General features: G+C 49.3%; 1 protein-coding gene across 1 annotated transcript in view; it reads right to left on the reverse strand.

Moving 5' to 3' along the window:
* Positions 1–345: 345 nt before the first annotated feature.
* Positions 346–20,013, reverse strand: part of TGFA (transforming growth factor alpha) — a gene marked incomplete at both ends in the record, with an annotated part of 106,309 nt that continues 86,641 nt past the window's right edge. The window contains 4 exons of the mRNA XM_080711388.1: positions 346–602; positions 1,223–1,332; positions 4,017–4,166; positions 14,585–14,702. Coding sequence (XP_080567514.1) covers positions 346–602; positions 1,223–1,332; positions 4,017–4,166; positions 14,585–14,702 — 635 coding nt within the window. The remainder of the gene's footprint in view (positions 603–1,222; positions 1,333–4,016; positions 4,167–14,584; positions 14,703–20,013) is intronic.

Below are 20,013 nucleotides of genomic sequence, written 5' to 3' on the forward strand. Positions count from 1 at the left end.
CTGGTAGGAAGGAAACACAGGTTAAGTACCATGGGCCAGACCCTAGCCATGTTGGGTAAACAAGTTTGGGCCAGAGACTTGAAGATGGCATTATCCAGTGTCACCAGGTTCTCTTGGGGAAGTTAAGCTGATCCCAATTCTGCTGTTTCAACCTCAGGGCCAGCAACTTCTGACATTGTGCTATCAACCCCAGAGGGAAGGCTGACTGAATGTGAAATGCGTTGTAGCAGAAAAAAAGGGAGGTGAGAAGGTAGATATACCCTCCGTCTAACCTATGGGACCGAAACTCCGAGATCTCCAAAGAAACTGTGAGCAAATAAATCTTCCTTCCTCTAAGTTGGGTGGTCAGTTGTCTTGAATGATATCCGTGAGAATGTTGGCCGAGATACAGAATCCCTTGGACCACACAGCATCCTGCGCTAGCTTGCTGATGTGGACAAGACTTTTCAGGGCCTGCCTGGGTAAAAGAACTATTTGACTTTGGAGCCCAGGGCAGTGATGCTCAGATTTGGGCTCTTGAGCTGCTAGTTTGGCTATACATCGAGAAGCCCGATCTTCTTCATAAATGTTGGTGAAAATATGAAACATTAAGATCTCTGGATCTAAAAGTTTAAAGCATTCTTAGAGATCTTTTATAGGCCAAACCTGGATGGTCTGAGTTGATCAATGAGAAAGGAGAAAAGAGCAAATATCTGTTGAGTGTCTACAGTTTGGAATACACTGTGATACATGTTTATGTCAAGTTTGTATAACATCTTTTAATTTTGAGGGGGGAGGTATCAGGGATTGAACCCAGAGCCATTCCACTTCTGAGTTATACCCCCACCCAATTTTTATTTCTTATTTGGAAACAGGGTCTCCCTAAGTTCCAGAGGACCTCACTAAATTACTGAGGCTAGCTTTGAACCTGCGACCCTCCTGTCTCAGCCTCCCAAGTAATGGAATTACAAGCATATGCCACCATGCTCAGCTACAACATCTTTCAAGAAGAAAATGGGATCTGTGATGCAACAAGGATAAAAAGAGCTCCCTTCGAAGTCAAACATACTTTAGAATGAACCAAACTTAACTTGGTAGAATAAAACAGCCTCCCTTTTTCTCTACTCTTCCTGTTTCACCCTTCTGAAACTTCTGCCTCCACTTGGAGAAGGTGGTCATTTCTCTGCCCAGTAGTGCCTCTTAAGGGAGAAAAGGCTCTTCCCTCTGCGCAGAGGCCCTTTACCTGTTTCTGAGTGGCAGCAAGCAGTCCTTCCCTTCAGGAGGGCGCTGGGCTTCTCGTGCCGGCAGATGAGGGCGCGGCACCACTCACAGTGTTTTCGGACCTGACAGCAGCTGCAAAGACACAGACAGCTTGAGTCAGCTTTCAAGGCTCTCAACCAGTCTGCCCATGGGGTTCCCTAGAGGCAGAGGCATCCTAGGGAGTAAGGTCCTTGCAGAGTGGTAATCTCTGGAGCAGATGCTGGCCAACAGCAAAAGTACCTATTGATTGTCCCAAATACCTGCACCATCTCTGCATCTCTGCTCTGGACTCAACAGGGCCACCTGGCTTTAGCTTTCCTCACTGCCAGAGGGGACTGACCATCCTCCCACTTTCTCCATAAACGCCACAAGTATAGTGACAGCCTCAGAGCGGCCATCAGGATTAGGGCCAAGCAGGCCCTCGGGCTGGCAGGGCTGCGAGGACTCAGGGCGAGGTCATTCATTGGACACTGCCAGGAGCAAAGCAGGAAACTTGGATGGGCAGAGTTGACCCATGGAAAGAAGGAGAGAATGAGTCATGGGCTCAATGGCTTTGAGTCTTTGAGGACTAAAATTCTCTAGTTTTAGAAAATCCAAACTCTTTGTAAACCTATGTTACCTGGGAGTCTGGAAGGATAAGGGTTATTCCTTTGTGGGAAGGCATGAGAAATTTTCAGAGTTAGCATGGAAAGAACCAGGGATTCCAAAGGGACAGACATGAATTACTTAGAGGTGCTGACCACTGACCACTGACCAGCCGATTCCCCTGAGCTACCAGGCAGGGCTTCATTCCTGCTCAGTCTAACCTCAGTGTGTATATAATCCATTGCCTCTGCAGACCGTGGCTGGGGGATGTTTACAAGCTCATGGGAGCCCAAAGACAGATGGTGGAAGAGGCTGTTGTGATGCCTTTCTGATGATCCCCACTCCAGCTTTCTCTCTGCCCTGCCCTGGAGTATGAAGCTGGGAAAGTTACCAAGCCCTTGAATTTCTGGGCAGAAATGCTGAGAAAGGCCTCTGAGACCTTCCTGCCTAAACTGCTTATGCCACTAATGGAAAATGAGAGGCCAGAGCTGTCTGCTGGCGCGTGGGACCCTCCTGAGCTGTGGTCTCGGCTGGGATCAGCTCAGCCCTTGTTGGAAGGATCTAAAGGCCTTGATTCCATATCCAACAACAGTGTCTTCTTGCAGCCAGCTGGCCAGGCAGGCTTGCCCTGGTCACCTGCCAGTTAGGGGGTCCCAGGGCAATGGGATCAAGGTCTCCCGGGAGGAGCTGGTCCCAACATGAGAAGAGCTGGGCTCAACATGGACCCTGCAGAGCCCCATGCCTAGGCAATCAGCAGCCTTGGGAAGGCAGACACTTAGTTTCTGGTTGGGGCAGGCTGGGAAGGGAAAGAGGAGAGGTGAGACCGAGACGGAATAAGAGATGCCACCCAGGCATCTTGATCGTCTCCCCTTTGGGGAGGTTCATGTGGGCCCCCAATCTTGTTCCTAAGGATCTGGGACCTTCTTGGCTGTAAACATGGGACCCCCGCAGTGATAGGTGCGCACACCCAGCTAGCCAGCCATGGGAAGTAAGGGCATTGCCCCACCCAAGTCAGCACTTCTTGTCCACACTCTACAAATGTGCTTTTCCAGGGCACTTCATTTATTGCCAGAACCTGGGACTTGTGCTTCAAATGTCCCTGTGTCAACAAACCGACAGGACAGAGTCTCTTATTTGTCTGAATGAGACCCAAGCAACGCGGAGGGCCAAAGTCAGCTTCCTGCATTCACGCGCAGCTGCAGCCGCCTCCTCCAGCCTTACCGCTCTGGCGCCTGCTTACCGTTTCCACCACCAGTAAAACGGCAGCCTCTGACCCACCTGTCAATTCCTGTTGCGTATCCAATTGTGTGTGTGTGTGTGTGTGTGTGTGTGTGTGTGTGTGTGTGTGTGTTACCAGGGATTAAACCTCGGGCACTCTACCTCTGAGCAGCACCCCCAGCCTTATTTCATATTGTATTTTGAAACAAGGTCTCACTAGGTTGTGGAGGGTCTCACTAAATTGCAGAGGCTGGCTTTGAATCTGTGATCTTCCTGTCTCAGCTTCCCAAGGAAAGGGATTACAGGTGTGTGCCACCATAGCCGGCATCCAATTACATATGAATCCTGACCCTTCACTCTTGGACTTAGGGTTCAGATATTTCCAGGGAACGTACTGTGCCGGGTGCTGAGCAGATGCCACTGCATTCCCAGGGTCCCTGGCTCTGCAGAGCAGTCCACTTGGGAGATCATGGAAAGCAAATGGAGCTAAGGCACTCCTGAAAAGGGTCTTTCTGGGTTTAAGGCTCAGAACAGCTTCCTAAAACTGGATTTAGAGGATGCAGAGAGAGCGGTGGGAAAGGGGAAGGTTGTGTAGAACCTGGCGGTCCAGTTCTAATGGTAGCAACAGAGGCCTTTGATGTGACTTTGGAGTGTGTCAAGTGCCTTCTGCAGAGAGAAAGCACTTCTGCTACTTCCCAAAGGAGACCAGGAGCTGCCTCCAGTTCTGAGCACCTGCCCCAGGCTCCAAGCCCCACAGCGGCGGGGAAGCAGGCCTTGGATTTGACACTGGCTTCTAGCAGTGCACAGAAGGGGGCCCCACTGAAGACAGATACTCCAGGCCTTACATGGCTTGGCCACCACTCTGTGCCAAGAGCCATTCAAGTTCCTCTGAGCATTGCTGCTGTCAGCTGTGCTAAGGTGGCCCTATGATGTGGTAGGGCAGGGGACCCGACCTCGGGGCAGCAAATACTCACTGTATCAGCACACAGGTGATGATGAGGATGGCCAGGGCCACGATGGAGACCACCACCAACGCGGTGATGGCCTGCTTCTTTTGGCTGGCGGCCACCACGGCCAGGAGGTCCGCATGCTCACAGCGCGCGCCCACATACCCAGAATGGCAGCTGGGGAAGAAAGGATGATCAGTGCCCCCTCCAGTGCTCAGGGAGGGAGGGACCCAGAACCCATAGGAAAAGCTCCAAGGAGGCCCCTCCAGCCACCAATGGTGTCAGAAAAATGACTCCTCTTTCCTGCCCCAGACACTCGGTATTGCCGGGGTATCTCCTGATTATGTTTGTGACAAAGACTTTGTTTTGGTAGTTTATACAAATCCAGGTTATTTAAGAACCAAATGTGAATATTTAGGATTTCTGATAAGAAAGAAAACATGCTAAACCAAACTGGAGACAGAGGCTATGCTTGGCTTTTTAAAACACTTTTATTGGTGCAATGTAATTATACATCACAGTGAGATCCAAAGTGGTGCACACGCCACTTGGTACATCTCCCTCTGTATACCTCCCCTCCCCTTTCCTATGCTGAGCTTTTTTATTTTAATCAAAAAATTTTTTTGGGGGGTACTGGGGATTGAACCTAGGGGCATTCTACCTCCAAGCTATACCTCCAGCCCTGTTTTATTTTTTAGTTTTAAACAGGGTTCCACTAAGTTGAATAGGGCCTAAGTTGCTGAGGCTGGTCATGATCTGGTGATCCTCCAGTCTCAGCCTCCCAAGTACTGGGATTACAAGCAAGTGCTACCACAACTACTTATCTTCATCAAGTTTAGTACTTCCTGAGTGACCCAGTACACAGAGACTATCCTGAAGTAGTGTGTGTGTGTGTGTGTGTGTGTGTGTGTGTGTTGCTAGCACCACTAACTGATCACTGTAAAAACAAGGGGGGTCACAAATCTGGGAGCTCTGGTGTCCTCATGACCAACAGTATGTGGCCTCCCTCTACTATAGGATTAGTACGGGCACCAGCAAGGTCATGTATGAATGTGCATGTAGCCCATGTGTGTGTTGGTGCGTGTATCACCAACACAAGTGGTAGGATTGTGTTTCTGGGCTTCTCTGGCTTTGATCATGACAGTGACAGCTTCTTGCCATGCACAAGTGGTTCTCACCAGATGGTTCTCCAGGATGAGCCCCAGCCATAAGGAAATGGGCATTTTCTTTTACAGGCACCTTGTCACCCCCAAGCGTAGGCTTCTTCTCAGTTGAAGAGACGTAGCTTACACGCTGGCCCCTTTTATTGTTCGTGAGGATTAGGTCACCACCTTCTCAGGTGGGAGAGCTTCCTTCCCAGAGGGGACTTCCTCAAGGGGCGGCCCCAGGTCACACGCTGGATTTAAAGTTCTGCTTTCTTCTTCCCAAGATATGCAATGGTAGCTAAACATTTTTTTTAAGAGTCTACCTTTTGATTAGCTAGTCTGTAAACTTTACTTGTAAATTAAAAGGTCTCTGAAGAACAAGAGAAACCATAAGGGGATTAATGGTCTTGGGGCACCTGCCATTGTCCTAGGCTGGCCCCAGGGTTGTTACTCTTGTGATTTCCCTAGATCTGAGCTGCCAGGACCTGGATGCCAAAAAGGTACTTAGAAGGTAGACATGGTGTGTTTTCCTGGAGCATGGATTCTGTCCGACGTTAACAAAAATGTAAACATTTGAATGTTGAAGAAATAGGTATTGTATGAGGTTAAAATTTATGGCCAACGGGAGATACTAGAAAGGTTTCTGCTGAAGGCTACAGCCTGGGGTTTCAGGGGACACAAGCTTTCTGAACCTTACTTAAAGGGAGTTGTTAAATTTAAATTCAGGCCCTTGTTCTTTTGTTGTTTTATGTTTAACATATGTTTTTTTTTATTAAATCCTTACGAGAAACAGGTCATTTGCCTTCTTTGCCTTCCTTGCGCCTGCCTTGCTGGGGACTAAGGAGTTTGTAGCTGGGCTTGCTGATTGTCTGGGGCTCTTCTGCTCCAGGTGGCTTTGCTTACGTGCTGGACAGAGATGGGGCTGAGCGAGTCAGAGTAAGCTCTTCGTCACATCTAATTTTTAATCCAATTCTTTATAATGCCCTTGTATTGGTGCACTGTTGTCTCATATCATATTGTAGTTTACTTGGTCCTCCCTGCCTGCTCCCTCTTGTCTCTGACCTTGAAAGGTTAAAAAAAATTTGGTAGTTGTAGTTGAGCAAGGTGCAAAGGGTTTGCAATAAATAAGGAAGCCGAGGAGGGCAAGCTAGGCTGGAAAATGCCCTGCAATTTTTTTTTCTCAAAGACAAAGACAGAAGTTTATTTATGAAATGGGGGAATACATATTCAAGGGAGAACGTGGGCCATCTCAAGACAAAGAGAGTGCCTTTGGGGTCCTTTATCGGAGACCCCCATGAAAGGGGGGATGGGGTGCACAGCAGGGGTGGAGGTCTGGACTTCCTCAGTGGGTGGTGACTGGGTAGCACTGAGCTTGGCCAAGAGTCAGACTCTCAGGTGGGAAGATGGGCTATTTAAAATTAATTTTAATTATTTAAAAGTGTGGCCTATTGAGGATTCTTGCCTAGGAAAGAACAGGCCCGGGAGGGTGAAGATAGGGCTTATCAAGAGAGGAGAGCGCAGGCCCTGGACACTGGAGAACCAAGTGGAAGGCAGGGGGATCTCTAGTGAGAAGACTTCTCTTAAAGGGGTCAGGATCCCACAATCTAAGCACATGGCCTCTCGGGGCAGTCGGGGATGGGAAAGGCTGTGCTTTTTCCTTTTTTTTTGTGTGTGTGTGGGTTTGGGGATTGAACCCAGAGGCATTTGACCTCCAAGCTACACCCCCCTGCCCAATTTTTTATTCTTTATTTTGAAACCAGGTCTCACTGAGTTGCAGAGGGCCTCACTAAGTAGCTGAGGCTGTCTGCGAATCGCGATCCTCCGGTCTCAGCCTCCCGAATGCTGGGATTACAAGCGTGCACCACCACGCCCGGCTCAGGCTGTGCTTCTGTTTGAATTTTAATAAAACTATGCAAAGGCAGATGTGAGAAAAAGCTCACCCCATAGGCCACGGCCTTTCCTGCTGGGGAGAGAGTACTGGTGGACCAGACTCGGAGGCGGTCAGTGATTGGCTCAGGCAGTGTGCAGACACCGCAGCTATCAGTGTCTGAAGAAGACGGCAAGTTTTCATCTCATACCCAGATGCCTCTCTTCCTTTTCAAGGGGCCATCTGAGTTGTGGACTTCCTCTATGAGATGACTGGTGCCCCCTCTCTACAGGACCCTCTCCCCCATGGGCTCAGTGCTAGATACACACAGGGAACCTCGTAGAGAATGCATGAAGGGCTGCCCTCCACCGGCCCGTGTCAACTCCTGCTGTCTTCTTGGGCTGGAATAATCTTCCTCACTCTCCTCTTCAGAATCCACCTCAAAGACCACATTCTCCCAAACTTGGTAATTTATATACTCATTCATTCCCCAGTCACTCATCTGTCTGTCTGTTCCATCCCTCCTCCCATAGCTCTCCCTACCCTCTCCTCCTCTGAACCCCTGCAGGACCATGCCTACCTCTCCTCTCCCCACCTGCTTGCGCCTGCAGGGCAGGGCCTGGTTCTACAACATGCTCTGCTTTTCAGGAGAAAGAAAAAGGGTTTGCTCACATCCTTTAAAAAACATTTCCCAAGCTTCTAATATTAGACTTAATTATGCCGATTATTTTAGGCACAAGTCGCACTTGGAGGGTGAAGCATCATCTCACCTGGCTGCACACGAGATTCACCTCGAAAGCTTGGGAGAATGCCAGAGCCGAGGCCGCGGCCCTGGAGACGCTCATCCCACTGGTCGCGGTCCCCACGTGATCGTGGAATGCACCGAGGCTTGGGAGCCACCGAGGCAGAACACCAACTCAGTGCAGGGAATCCAGAACCTCCAAGTTCAGACTCTGCCAGGCCCCTCCTCTTCTCCCTTCCTCTCCCTCGGCATTTGCCAAGGGTGGTGGCTCTAATACAGGCCCCCTCATATCAGATGCTAGAGAAATGGGAAGTGTTGCATCCCATTTAAGAAATCTGAACAAAACGGGAGCTGTTTTATCACAGAGGGGAATGAGAGATGTGTGACAATGTTTCCTCAAATCATTAGACTCTCCAGTTCCCAATGAGTGGGTGTGAAGAACACTGATGGCCACTTGTCATCTTGTCATCTGGGGTGCCGTTTTGTCTTTGTAATTCTGAAAACAAGGCTCCGGGACCACATTCAGGTTGTCTTCCCACAATAGGAGAAAAAAGGCAAGAAAAGCAGGAAAAAGAAAGGGAAGAGGGTAGCCTTGGAGGGCTCGGGAGCTTTTCTGGGATGGGAAATGGCCAGACGGGTGACTGGGCGCATGAACGAGTGAGGGAGACCAGGAGTGTGTCTGAGGTGCAGCAGGAGCCATCTGGGCTGGGGATAAAAAAAGGGGGATCCTGGGAGGCTTTTCCTTTTCAATGTTAATTAAGTCTGAAGATTGGTGGTTTTCTTCAGAGCAAACATGGTGGCTGTGGGCCTCTCCTTTTTTATTTATTTATTTTCTTTCTTTGCAGGTCTGGGGATGGAACCCAGAGGGATTCGACCTCTGAGCTACAACCTCTGTCCTATTGTTTATTCTTTTATTTTTGAAACAGGGTCTCACTAAGTAGCTGAGGCTGTTTGCGAACCGAGATCCTCTGGTCTCAGTCTCCTGAATGCTGGGATTACAAGCGCGCGCCACCACGCCCGGCCTTGGGCCTCTTCGTTTTAACATGAAGAATTAAACTACCTATGAAATGCCTTTCTATCTCCTCTGCTGAGAGCTTTTGGGTCTTCCCTAAGCCCCTGCTTCACCTACGTGCATATGATAATGCACGTAGAGCTGTGTTCTTAAAAGCTTTTTTCTTAAAAGAAAACAAAGAAAGCCCATACTGTTATGCCTCAACCTGAAATGGCAGTCCTTCCATGCTGTTTCTTTATAGTTTTTTAAAATATATATTTTTGTGGTATTAGGAATTGAACCCAGGGGCATTCTACTTTTGAGCTTCACCCCCAGCCCTATTTTATTTTAATTTTGAAACAGGGTCTCACTAGGTTCATGAAAGTCTCACTACTTGTTGAGGCTGTCCTTGAACCTGCAATCCTCCTCTCTCAAATCCCAAACCCTAGGATTACAAGGGTGCACCACAACACCTGGGTTATTTTTTACTTTGGATTTACTTTTATTTTTCTGTAGGGATTGAACCAAGAGGTGTTCTATTTCTTAGCTACACCCCCAGGTCCATTTTTTAATTTTTATTTTGAAACATGGTTTCACTAAGTTGCTGAGGGTTGGCCTCGAACCTGTGATCCTCCTGCCTCAACTCCTCAAGTACTGGGATTACAAGTGTGTGCCACTGTAACCGGCTCATTAGTTTTTTAATTTTTTTAGTTTTTGAAAACAGTCTTTTATAAATTTTTTTACCTGACATCTTTCATCATTTTGCGATGTAACCAAACTCTGCAAAAGTTATTTGAAAGGGTTCCATAGTAATTTACATACTGTAGTTTGCTTCACCAAATTCTTACAATTTAGACTATCTTCAGCTGTGATATCGTAACTACTACCAGGTGCACCAATAACTTTGTGCACACATCTTTGTTTGCATTTGAGATTACGTCCCCAGGAATGGGTCCCCATGGTAGGTACAACATGGGACAGACGGCAGCCAAACTGTCATGGGTTCAAAGCCCTACCCCCACTCTTGCCTGTGTGACCTTGGGCAAGTTACTTTTGTGTCAGATTCTGCATCTTTACAATGTAATAGCAATAGGATGGACTTTATAGTTATGAACATTAAGTGAATTAGTATCTAGCAAAGTGTAATAAATAGGATCCGACAGAAAGAAAGATCTATATAAACACTATAAATGTCAATAGAAGGATGATGGGGACATTTTTAAGAGTCTTGATATATATATGTATGTGTGTGTGTATATATATATATATAACCATATACATACATATATGGTTGAACCCAGAGGCATTCTACCTCTGAGCTATACCCCATCCCTATTTCATGTATGTATGTGTGTGGATTTTTTTTTTTTTTTGGTATTGGGGATGGAACCCAGGGGCATTCTACCTCCGAGCTGCACCTCCAGTCTTATTTTTTATTCTTTTACTTTGAAACAGGGTCTCACTGAGTTGCAGAGCGCCTCACTAAGTAGCTGAGGCTGTCTTTGAACTGTGATCCTCTTGTTTCAGCCTCCCAAACGTGGGGATTACAAGTGTGAGCCACCACTCCCGGCTTGTTTCTGGATTTTGAAACAGGATCTTGCTAGGTTGCTGAGGCTGGCCTTGAACCTGTGATCCTCCGGTCTTAGCATCTCAAGTACTGAGATTACAGGCAAGCACCACCATACCTGGTAAGATATGTTATCTTCACATGCAGTGACTAGTACCCTGATTTTGGCATGGGCCCCAAGATAAAGTCTTGAATACGAGAGTCCAGGATTAAGTTGAAATAATTTTAGAAATGTGCTTTATATCAGCTTGCTTTGCACATGGAGAAGTCCCCTAGGGCTGGGGTAGGGTACACAGGCTGGGTACACTATGTCCAATGGCATGTGTATCAGGCTTACCCACTCCTGGCCTCCTAAGAGCCCGATTTGCCAAGTACCACAGTCTCCTCATCCCGGGCAAGTCAGGCTGCAGTCTGGGCTTCCCAAGGGTCTTTCTTACGGGAGAGATCTACCCTATTTCCTACTCTTCAGCAGGACCTCAGAATGTCCTGAGGTGTGGTGATGGTTACAGCGGTGCTGACGCACTGGTGCCCATGGCAGCTGCAACAGCAGTGACGGTGTCATGCTGTGCTGGGAATGGGCTTGGATGTGTTGTGCTGTCTCGCAGAGCTTTCCCCGCAATGACAGCAGTCGTCTAATGCAGCAGCCACTAATCGCCTCGAGGTGTTGAGTGCTTAAAATGTGTCCAGTGTGACTGAGAAACCAAATCCTAATCAAATTGTTTAAATAGCTCTGCAGGTCTAGTGGCCACTGTCTTGGGTAGCAATTTCTTTCTACGCCTATCGTTACTAAGTCCTCATTCCAAACCGATGAAGTATTAGCATCCTCGTTTTGTACACAAAGCTGAGGCTTAATGGGGCCAAGTCAGTGGGATGAGAGACTCAGCTGGATTTTAATTCGGGTCTGTCTGACCTTCAAATCCAAGCCTGTGACTGCGGTGTCCTGCCCGGTTGTAACTCTCACTCTCTGCTTCAGGAGGAGGTGGGGGAAAGGACAGGACCCTGCGCTTTCTCCAGGTCTGCAGCTGGGAGGGATGCTATATTAATCAGCCCCTGCCCTTCTGCTGGGTGAGATGATGGAGGTCTACACAGAGTGGCTCCGATCTCCCGGGAGGCCTGGCACGGCCGTGAGCAGCCTGCTCTTACATGATGGTGGTGGCATCTCTCTGGGTGTTTGTTCAGAACTCACTGCAGTGTTTTCCTTGGCTGGCAGCAATCTGTGTTCACACGTCACTGTAGGAAAGCCATCAAGCAGTTCTGTCGCTGGAGCATTTGGGACAGGTGAGAGGCCTCAAATGTGTTGTGGCCACAAGAGTCCTTTAAGACTGTCACCGGGTGGCTTCCTTCAGCGGCTTCCCTTTGTCTGAATTCTGCAGGCAGCAGCCCAACAGTTTGAGGAATCTGCCTTGGGGGAAGTGCGTAGCCGCCCGATCCTATAGCTTTATACTGTCTTTGCACATTCTCTGCTCAACTGAGGATGTGCTTGGGTCTGCGTGAAGATCTTTTATACAAGGAGCCAGGAATGTGCAGGTGAACAATCTGGGACTCAGCAGAAGGATACACGTTTGAGGGTGATTTTCACAGCCTTTGGTCACTAGTTCGACTAGTTACTCCTTTTAACCCCCTTCCCCTTTCTCATCTTATAGTGCGATCTGTCATTTTAAGTTTTCTGAAAACGTAAAGACTGTTGTTCTCGTGGAAGACAGAGTCCAATAAGGGCAGTATTTAGAAAGACTTCCCTCTTTTGAGACTGATCTTGGCTCCCAGCGGGTTCTTTATAAGGCCATGACAGATGGGGCCATACCTTAAAGGATGTCAGTTTTATTGACTAGAATGTTGTGTGTGTCAGCCTCCCAAAGCTGGGGCGTTTCTTAAGAGCAGAGACAGAATGTTCTGGCTTTCTCTGCATGGACTCAGAGTTTCTGGTCTAGTGGGTATTAAGCAGTTAGAACATTCTTCTAGGTACTATAAATACAAGAAGGTATAAGGTGTGGTCCTGTTGGGTGGTAAGGGAGCCCACACCAGGGCTCAGGGTGTGGCCTTCTGGGCTAGGCACCCTTAGAGCACTGTGCAGGTAGGGTGGCTGTCACTCTCTGCCCCTCCATATCCCTGCTCCAGCCAGAGCTGGAGGAGTCTGAATTCAGATGATTCCATCTGGGGACTGAATACCCGCAGCCCTCAGGGCCTGCAGGTGACTGAGGGAAGCCGAGTGGGTACAGATGTTGGGGTCCAACATTCCGCTGTGGTGTTGGGGTGCATCAGCAAGAGAGCTGGAAAGGGAAAGCCTGGGTGGGGTGGGTGCAGCTGAGCCCCAGCTCTGCCTTTCTTCTTATTCAAGAGAAGTTGACCATCTGCAGGGAAAGGTGGAACCTGGCTTTTAATGCATTGACAAGTAATTAAAGGCCCCAAAGAACAACATAGAACATCACCTACTGCCACATAGCACATGCGAATGGGCTAAACACTGCCCTGGGCTGCCAAGATCCAGCAGGCAGAGGGATTGCCAGTCATCCTGAGTACCAGTATGTCAGGGTATGTGAGTGAGATGGACAGTTACCTGCCTTGAGCCAAGAGTAGGCCGTGGGACCCGTCCTGGGGAGGACAGGAGGGCAGCCAGCCACCTGCAGCTCTCAGAAGCTTCTGGGGGCCTCAGCCACAGAGGCATTAGTGCTTGTCTGGTCTGATGGTCAAGGCTCCAGGCTGCCAGCTCTCTGAATGTTCACAGCAGCCCCTGATCTGGTGGGGGAGGCCCCTGAAGAGCAAAGCCTGAGCTTCTGGCCCACTTCTGACCAGAACATGGTGAAGATAAGCTCTGTGCTTCTGAAGAGGATCCTCCCAACACACAGCCTGCAGCAGGCTGAGGCCCTGCTGGACTCTGAGCAGGCAGTGCTTGGCGGGAGCGCCCCCCTGCTGTTCTGGGAGGCTTCCAGATACATGGCTGAGTCGTCAAACTCCCTCTGAGCCAGTGTTTTTCCACAGTGACCTAAGTACTAATAAAAACAATCCTACCGGTCCCTCAGGGGCCCCTAATGTGCATTTTAATACAAATGATAATCATGAGTAATGACAGTGTCTACTACCATCAACATCATTGTGCTCTGTGTTTACTGGAGAGGGGGGAGGGGAAGCGCTCTCATCTGGGAGAGTTTCTTAGTATTGCAAATATTCCCAAGAGGAAGATGGCCAGCATGCCTCCCCTGACACACGCTGCTGAGCCTAGGATGAAGAAAGCCCTCCCAACACTGCCACCCGCGCCAGGCTGTCCTGGTGCCCAGTCCCTCCTGGCCTAGTGCATCTAATACCCTTACACACCAGGCCCGAGAGCTCAGCTTTAGGAGCCAGCGAGTCCAAGCTCTGCTATATGACCTGGGCACAACCTCTCTGCACATAACTCAGGGAGTCATTCTGAGGATTAGGTGTGTGAGCACACGGATCCTGCTTCAAAATAGCACCTGTCACGAAACGAAAGCTCAATCAATGCTGTTTTTTTTTGTGTGTGCGCATGTGGGTCTGAGGATGGAACTCAGAGGCATTTGACCTCCAAGCTACATCCCCTGCCCTATTTTTTATTCTTTACTTTGAAACAGGGTCTCACTGAGTTGCAGAGGGCCTCACTAAGCAGCTGAGGCTGTCCGCGAACTGCGATCCTCCTGTCTCAGCCTCCCGAATGCTGGGATTACAAGCGTGTGCCACCACGCCCGGCTTCAATGATGGTTTTTAAATGAACATTTAGCATTATTTATGGTACTATCAGTTTGGGCCATATGAAGTTGCTGAGTTACATTCATTTTTTTTTTTTTTACCTATAAAAACATCAATTTCATAATGGAACATTGCTTCTGAAGTGGTGAATGACTTTAGTGCCCAGGGGACATTTGACAACGTCTGGAGATGCGATGCTCTTGCTGGTCAAGCCCCCGGCGGTGACCTTGCTGACCTGTAGTCTCACTGCTCAATCGCACTGTCCGGGGAGGCTTTCCTCGAGTCCCTCTTCCCCTCTATCTGGCTGTCGCCGGTGGCTCCTCACTAATGCGATTCTCGAGTCCCACTCCTGGCGATACGGATTCAGAAGGCCAGGGTGCGGCTCAGCAGTACTTTTTGCTGCCCCCAAACGGCTGATGTTCAACCAGTTTGGAAGCCACCCGGCATGGTACGCAGCTTTATTTACACATTGCTCCTGCTCTGTGACCACATGTACACTAACTCTGTGTGCATTCCTGGCTTATTTCATTGGCTGGACTAAAGATGCTGGAGTGCAGGGATGCAGGAGATTAGGGGACACTTACATGCATGCTGGCTTGTCCTCCTGCACCAAAAACCTGCAGGTTCCATGAAAGCAGAACTGAGTGTGGGAATCGGGACAGTCGTTAAAATGCGACACCACTGCGGCGGCCACGGGCGGGTCTGTGGGGAGAGAAGAGACACCGAGCTCAGAGCTGGACACCTCTGGTACTTACGTTGCCATGGTCCCCGCCCCACCAGTTAAGGGAGGTTGAGCCCCTTCTGGCTGGGCAGTGCCTCAAAATCCCACATTTTTTTTTTTTTTTGGTGGTACTGGGGGTGGAACCCAGAGGTTTTCAAACTCTAGGCTATATACTCCCAGACCTATTTTATACTTTATTTGGAAACAGGGTCTCACTAAGTTGCTGAGAGCCTTACTAAGTATCTGAGGCTGTCTTCGAACTTGTGCGATCCTCCTGTCTCAGCCTTCCAAGCGTAGGGATTAAAAGCCTGTGCCGCCACACCTGGCCAAGAATCCCACATTTTAAAACTATTCCTGGAGCAGGACCACTGCTCCATCGTTTGCCTTTTGGTTTGGTTTGGTTGGTAGACAACAAACCCTCTCACCAAAAGATTCAATGTAATTCAAAGATATCAGAGCGATTCCATTATTTCAACCCAAGCACCACCTAATTTCATTTTTGCCAAGTGACAGCCATCGTTTTAGAAAAAGATAACCTTCGTCAAAATCTGTTTTCAAAGCAAGACACCAGAAGAAAGGTACAAGTGAGCCTATGATCATTAAATCAATGCACAGGCAGAACAGGTAAGGATGCGAAAGGATGTTCATGATACAAGGTAAAGGAAATTAATAGCTCTCCAATGTGGTCTCTATAGTATGATTTGAGCGGGAGAACCTGAATGAAACAGACCTGAAGGAGTCTGGGAAGGACAGTAAGGGGTTGCCAGGCTTCGCTCAGCTGTGAGGCTAGAGATTATTAAAGAAGGGATCCATGCAGAACAGTACAGTGTCAGAAGGCAGGAGGGGCCTGCGGGAGGAGCTGGGGCCTCCTTGCAACCGGGCACCACACCTCTTGGGACTTCCGGCCCTGGCTTTCAGACAGGGACAAGAACAGTCAACCAGACCAGGATGACGGTCACGTACAGCACACCAGACACGGGCCTTGGGGCTCGGTGGGCAGCTCCCTCACAAGGGCACTGCACAGTGGATGGGTTTCCCACAGGTCCGAGCGCTCATGCTTGTGTTTAGGGCATTTGGAAAGTGAGTCTTTCCCACTTAGATTTTGGGGAAGTGTAGGATATCGGAACACTTGCTCTCTGAGAAAAGGCAGGATACTTTATAGTGGGAGATTTTAGAACACCACTAACTGTGAGACGCACGTTGCTTTCTGTTCATGAATTGCTTCTAGCAGCGCCACGATTTTAGAAATCCCCTAATTCCAGTGGGAAAAGCGGGGGCTGACAACACAGGAGAAACCTTGCCGTGGAAGGCAGGAGTGGGGTGGTGGAGTCAGAGAGGCCTGGGTCTGCTCTGTGCCTGTGTCACCTGAGTGAAGCCCCTGACTCTCCCAGCTGCTTTCTGCATCCGCAGGTGGGGTCACCTCTTCCAGGTGGCTCTGAGGCTCAAAGAAGAAACACCTGTTAGGTCCTTCACTCAGCCATCAGCTCTCCTGTTACCCTTGTTGACATGAATCCCCGTGTGTGGTACGACCCCTACAATACAGCATCCTCTAGAAATCTGAAGAAGTGTAATAGTTAAAATGTCCCTGTCATTCCCTAGTTACCATCACACATGAGGACAAGCAAGAAGGCCAAGGCCGGGGGGAGCTGTTGGCCCCAGGACTGCTGCGGTTCCATGGCCTCGCGGCTGACGTCCTGCGCGCGCACAGGGCTACAGTGGACTCTGGACACGCTGAATCAAGGCAGGAAGGCTCCCTGCAGTTTGCAGCACTGGGTTCTTTGTGCTGAGCTCTTCAAGGGGCAAATGTGGAGAGACCGTGGAAAAGGAATAGAGACCAGGGGATCTAATTTGATTTAGATGTTAAAAAGGGTTTCGATGAGCTCCACAAAAATCCATTTAAATAACCACTTCCAAGCAGCTAGAGGAAATCCCTTGTCAGGGCTGGAGCAGGGCTCTTCCAAGGGCCGTCGGTGGCCTGCCTCGGAGCTTGTTAGAAGCCATGGGCCATTCTCCAGGCCTGCTGAATCAGGATTTTTGGGGTGAAGCCTGGGAATATGTCTTTCAAGCTCTCTGTGATTTTTTAAAAGTCAGGTTTATTGAGATAGAATGGCTCTACAGTAACATTTGCCCTGCAGGTGGTTTCCATGCATGCCAATGCTAGACGTGGGCAAGGAAGGACCCCAACAGCCCCTGGGAAACAAAGTGGCAGGGGACCTCAAAGGGTCCTTTGAGTGAGGCTCTCAGCAACTTAGTGAGACCCTGTTTCCAAATAAAATACAAAATAGGTCGGGGGTGTAGCCTGGAGGTAGGGGCCCCTGGGTCCTATCCCCAGGACCCCTTCCCCCACACACACAAATACAAATCTCTATGAAAAGTTATCCTAGGGAAAACCCATCTTTAACCCACTGCTTGGCAAGAATCATGTAAGTGCAACTGAACACACGTGTATGTTTACTCTATATCTTCTTGTATGGGTTTCTCCCAGGATAATAAAAAACATTTCAAAAAGGAGCAGTTAGCTCGACAGTTTGCACAGGTGTGGTCCTGGCCCAACCGGCACAAGTTTAATGTGTACATGGTGAGATGGGTCTGTGTACAATGGGTCCTGTTTCCACTGGCATGGCAACAGCTTTGAAGCTCGTCATAGGTTTTATAATAGGGATGTGATCTGCACTTGAGAAGTGGACCAGAGGGACAGACCACACAGCAGTGCAGAGGGACAGCTGCCATAGACAGAGGGTAGCGTTGGGGCTCGTGAGCTAAAGTCTTTTACAAAAGCCTTGTTGCTGCCATTTGGATATGGCTTGAGTGTGTACCCCAGAGGTTCACGTGCCAGAGTCTTGGGCCCTAGTGTGGTAATGTCAGGGGGTGGTGATGGAGCTTTGAACAGATGGGGCCAAGTAGAAGGTCAATAGGTCATTGGGATTACTGCCCTTACAAGGGATGAATGACATTCCTTGGGGACCTCTGCTTTTCCCACATAGGTGGGTGTAATAAAAGAGCCGTTCTGGCTCCCAAGTCCCTCTGGCTTCCTGTCTTGCCATCTGATCTTTCTCTCTCACATGTATTCCTACCAGATAACCTTGTTTTGATACAGCCAGAAGGCCCTCACCAGAGCTGAGCAGATGTCAGAACCATACTCCAGAATTGTGAGCTAAGCAAACCTCTTTTCTTTATAAAGTATCCAGCCTCAGGCACTTTGTTATAGCAGCAGGCCACAGACTAATATACCTGTGCAAAGTGTGACGCATGAAGCAAGTGGGGAGGGGAATTGTTGTTCTTATAAAGATGTTTATCTTAGATACCACCAGAATCAGCAAAGGACACCCCTCTTCCCCAGCATGATCAGCCAATAGGACTCTTGCTATTGACGTTCTGAAGGAAAGCAGCTTGGAGGAACGGTGAAGTTGGTTTGGGGTTGGAAGTGGCTTACCATTTACTTAGCACTTTCTGAGTGCCAGGAGCACCCCTGGGGGAAGGATTTGACCAGGAACTTTGGGCACCATCATTAGAGGATAGAACTGACTCTAGTTATTTATTTATTTATTGTGACACTGGGGATGGAACCCAGGGGCATTCTACCTCTGAGCTACACCCCCTGCCCTATTTTTTATTCTTTATTTTGAAACAGGGTCTCACTGAGTTGCAAAGGGCCTCACTAAGTAATAGCTGAGGCTGTCCTCAAACTGTGATTCTCCTGTCTCAGCCTCCCAAATGCTGGGATTACAGGCGTGCGCCACCACGCCCGGCTGACTCTAGTTATTATATGAAAATAAGCTTTACAAGGAAACCCCGGTTTCCTAACACCTTCCCCAAGAATGACTCAGTGTCTGTGTCTTTCTCTTTTTCTTCTCTCTCCATTTTTCTCTTTGTTCCCTCTTCTTTCTCTTTAATTTTTTTCCTGAAAACTCAAGAAAATATCAAGCAAAAGAAAGAAAGGCCCGCACATGCCAACACAAGCAGGTAGGAACGATGGGCGGGTAGAATGTCCATCAAAGGCCTCCCCTTCAGGTGCAGGGCAGGGCAGCCCTGCCCAGGAGTGCTAGGTCGGCTCCTCCAGGCACCGCATCTGATTAGCAGCCCACTGATAGGAAAAGCAAATGTTCCTTGGACCGGCCTTCCTATTGCAAGCTCACCAGCAGCTGGAACTTCAAAGCTGCTCAGTTCCTGATGTCATGAAATTTACGAGGGGCCCCTCCCACGTGGGAACCAAATACACATCTTGCAGACACCACTGCTCCTTGGGGGGCTGTGAGGGCTTTGCCCAGAGACCACAGACACACTAATAAGGCCTGGAGCTCAGCCTCACTCATAGGAAGAGGGTCTGGAATAGCAATCAAGGGGCAAGGAAATCCCAGATTCAATTCACAGGAGGGGCGTCTCCAGTTTAGAAGAGCCAGGGAGACACGTCTGGACCGCGCCTTCCGATTCCCTTGCTCCCCGGGGAGCAGCAGCCACACCACTGAACACAGTCACCCCACCCCAAAGCAGCCCTAATTGGACTTTCTGCAGAGCTGATCGGTGGGGGCTGTGAGGCAGGGGCTCTTCACTCTCTTCCCAGATGTCAAAAGCCATGAGCATGCTTGCCCATTGCAAAGCTTACATCATTTATAGACGCTTCATTACTTCCTCAAATATCATGGCTAACTTTCTGACCAGTTCATAATGATGTCTGGCTTTTAAGTAGGAACTCTGAGCCAAGGTTTGCAACCTGGGACCAAATATTTTCAGACGCTACAGTGAATGGCGAAGTCGGCTAATGTCTCTTGATTGAGTGGGAGAGAAGGCCGTGGATTCATTCAGGGAAGACAGGAGTCCCAGCGAAGTTAAGGGAGGGTATAAATCTGAGATGCACCGGGGACTTGGCAGGTGCCGGGGCCTGCATTTTACCCTGAGGCCAGGCCAGAGTCACCGAAGGCCTGGGCTCAGTCCTGGGAAGGGGAGGCTCACTTCAAGATGGCGGCAGGCCCAGTTATGGGGATGGGACTCCAAGCTTGGGAGGCAACAGGTGACCTGCATGGTTAGCCCCGGGGAAGAAGGCTGTGCCAGGACTGAGGTGAGTAGTATGGAACAAAGGCACCTGTCCAGTAGACACTGGTGAGCTCTGTCCCCTTGGCGTTTGGAGGTTGGTGAGAATAATCCTTATAAATGACCCTAAAGAGGAAGGGTACCACCAGCCTGTAGCATGGCAATGCTGCTGGCCTTTACCAAAGAGAGGAAGATAATCAGGGGGCCAGCTCCTGCAGGGGGAGCACAGGGGGCTCCCAGAGGAGCAGCAGAAGCCAGCAGAGC

The sequence above is a fragment of the Muscardinus avellanarius genome (genome assembly GCF_963383645.1).
Source record: "Muscardinus avellanarius genome assembly, chromosome: 15".
In the NCBI taxonomy this organism is placed as follows: domain Eukaryota; kingdom Metazoa; phylum Chordata; class Mammalia; order Rodentia; family Gliridae; genus Muscardinus; species Muscardinus avellanarius.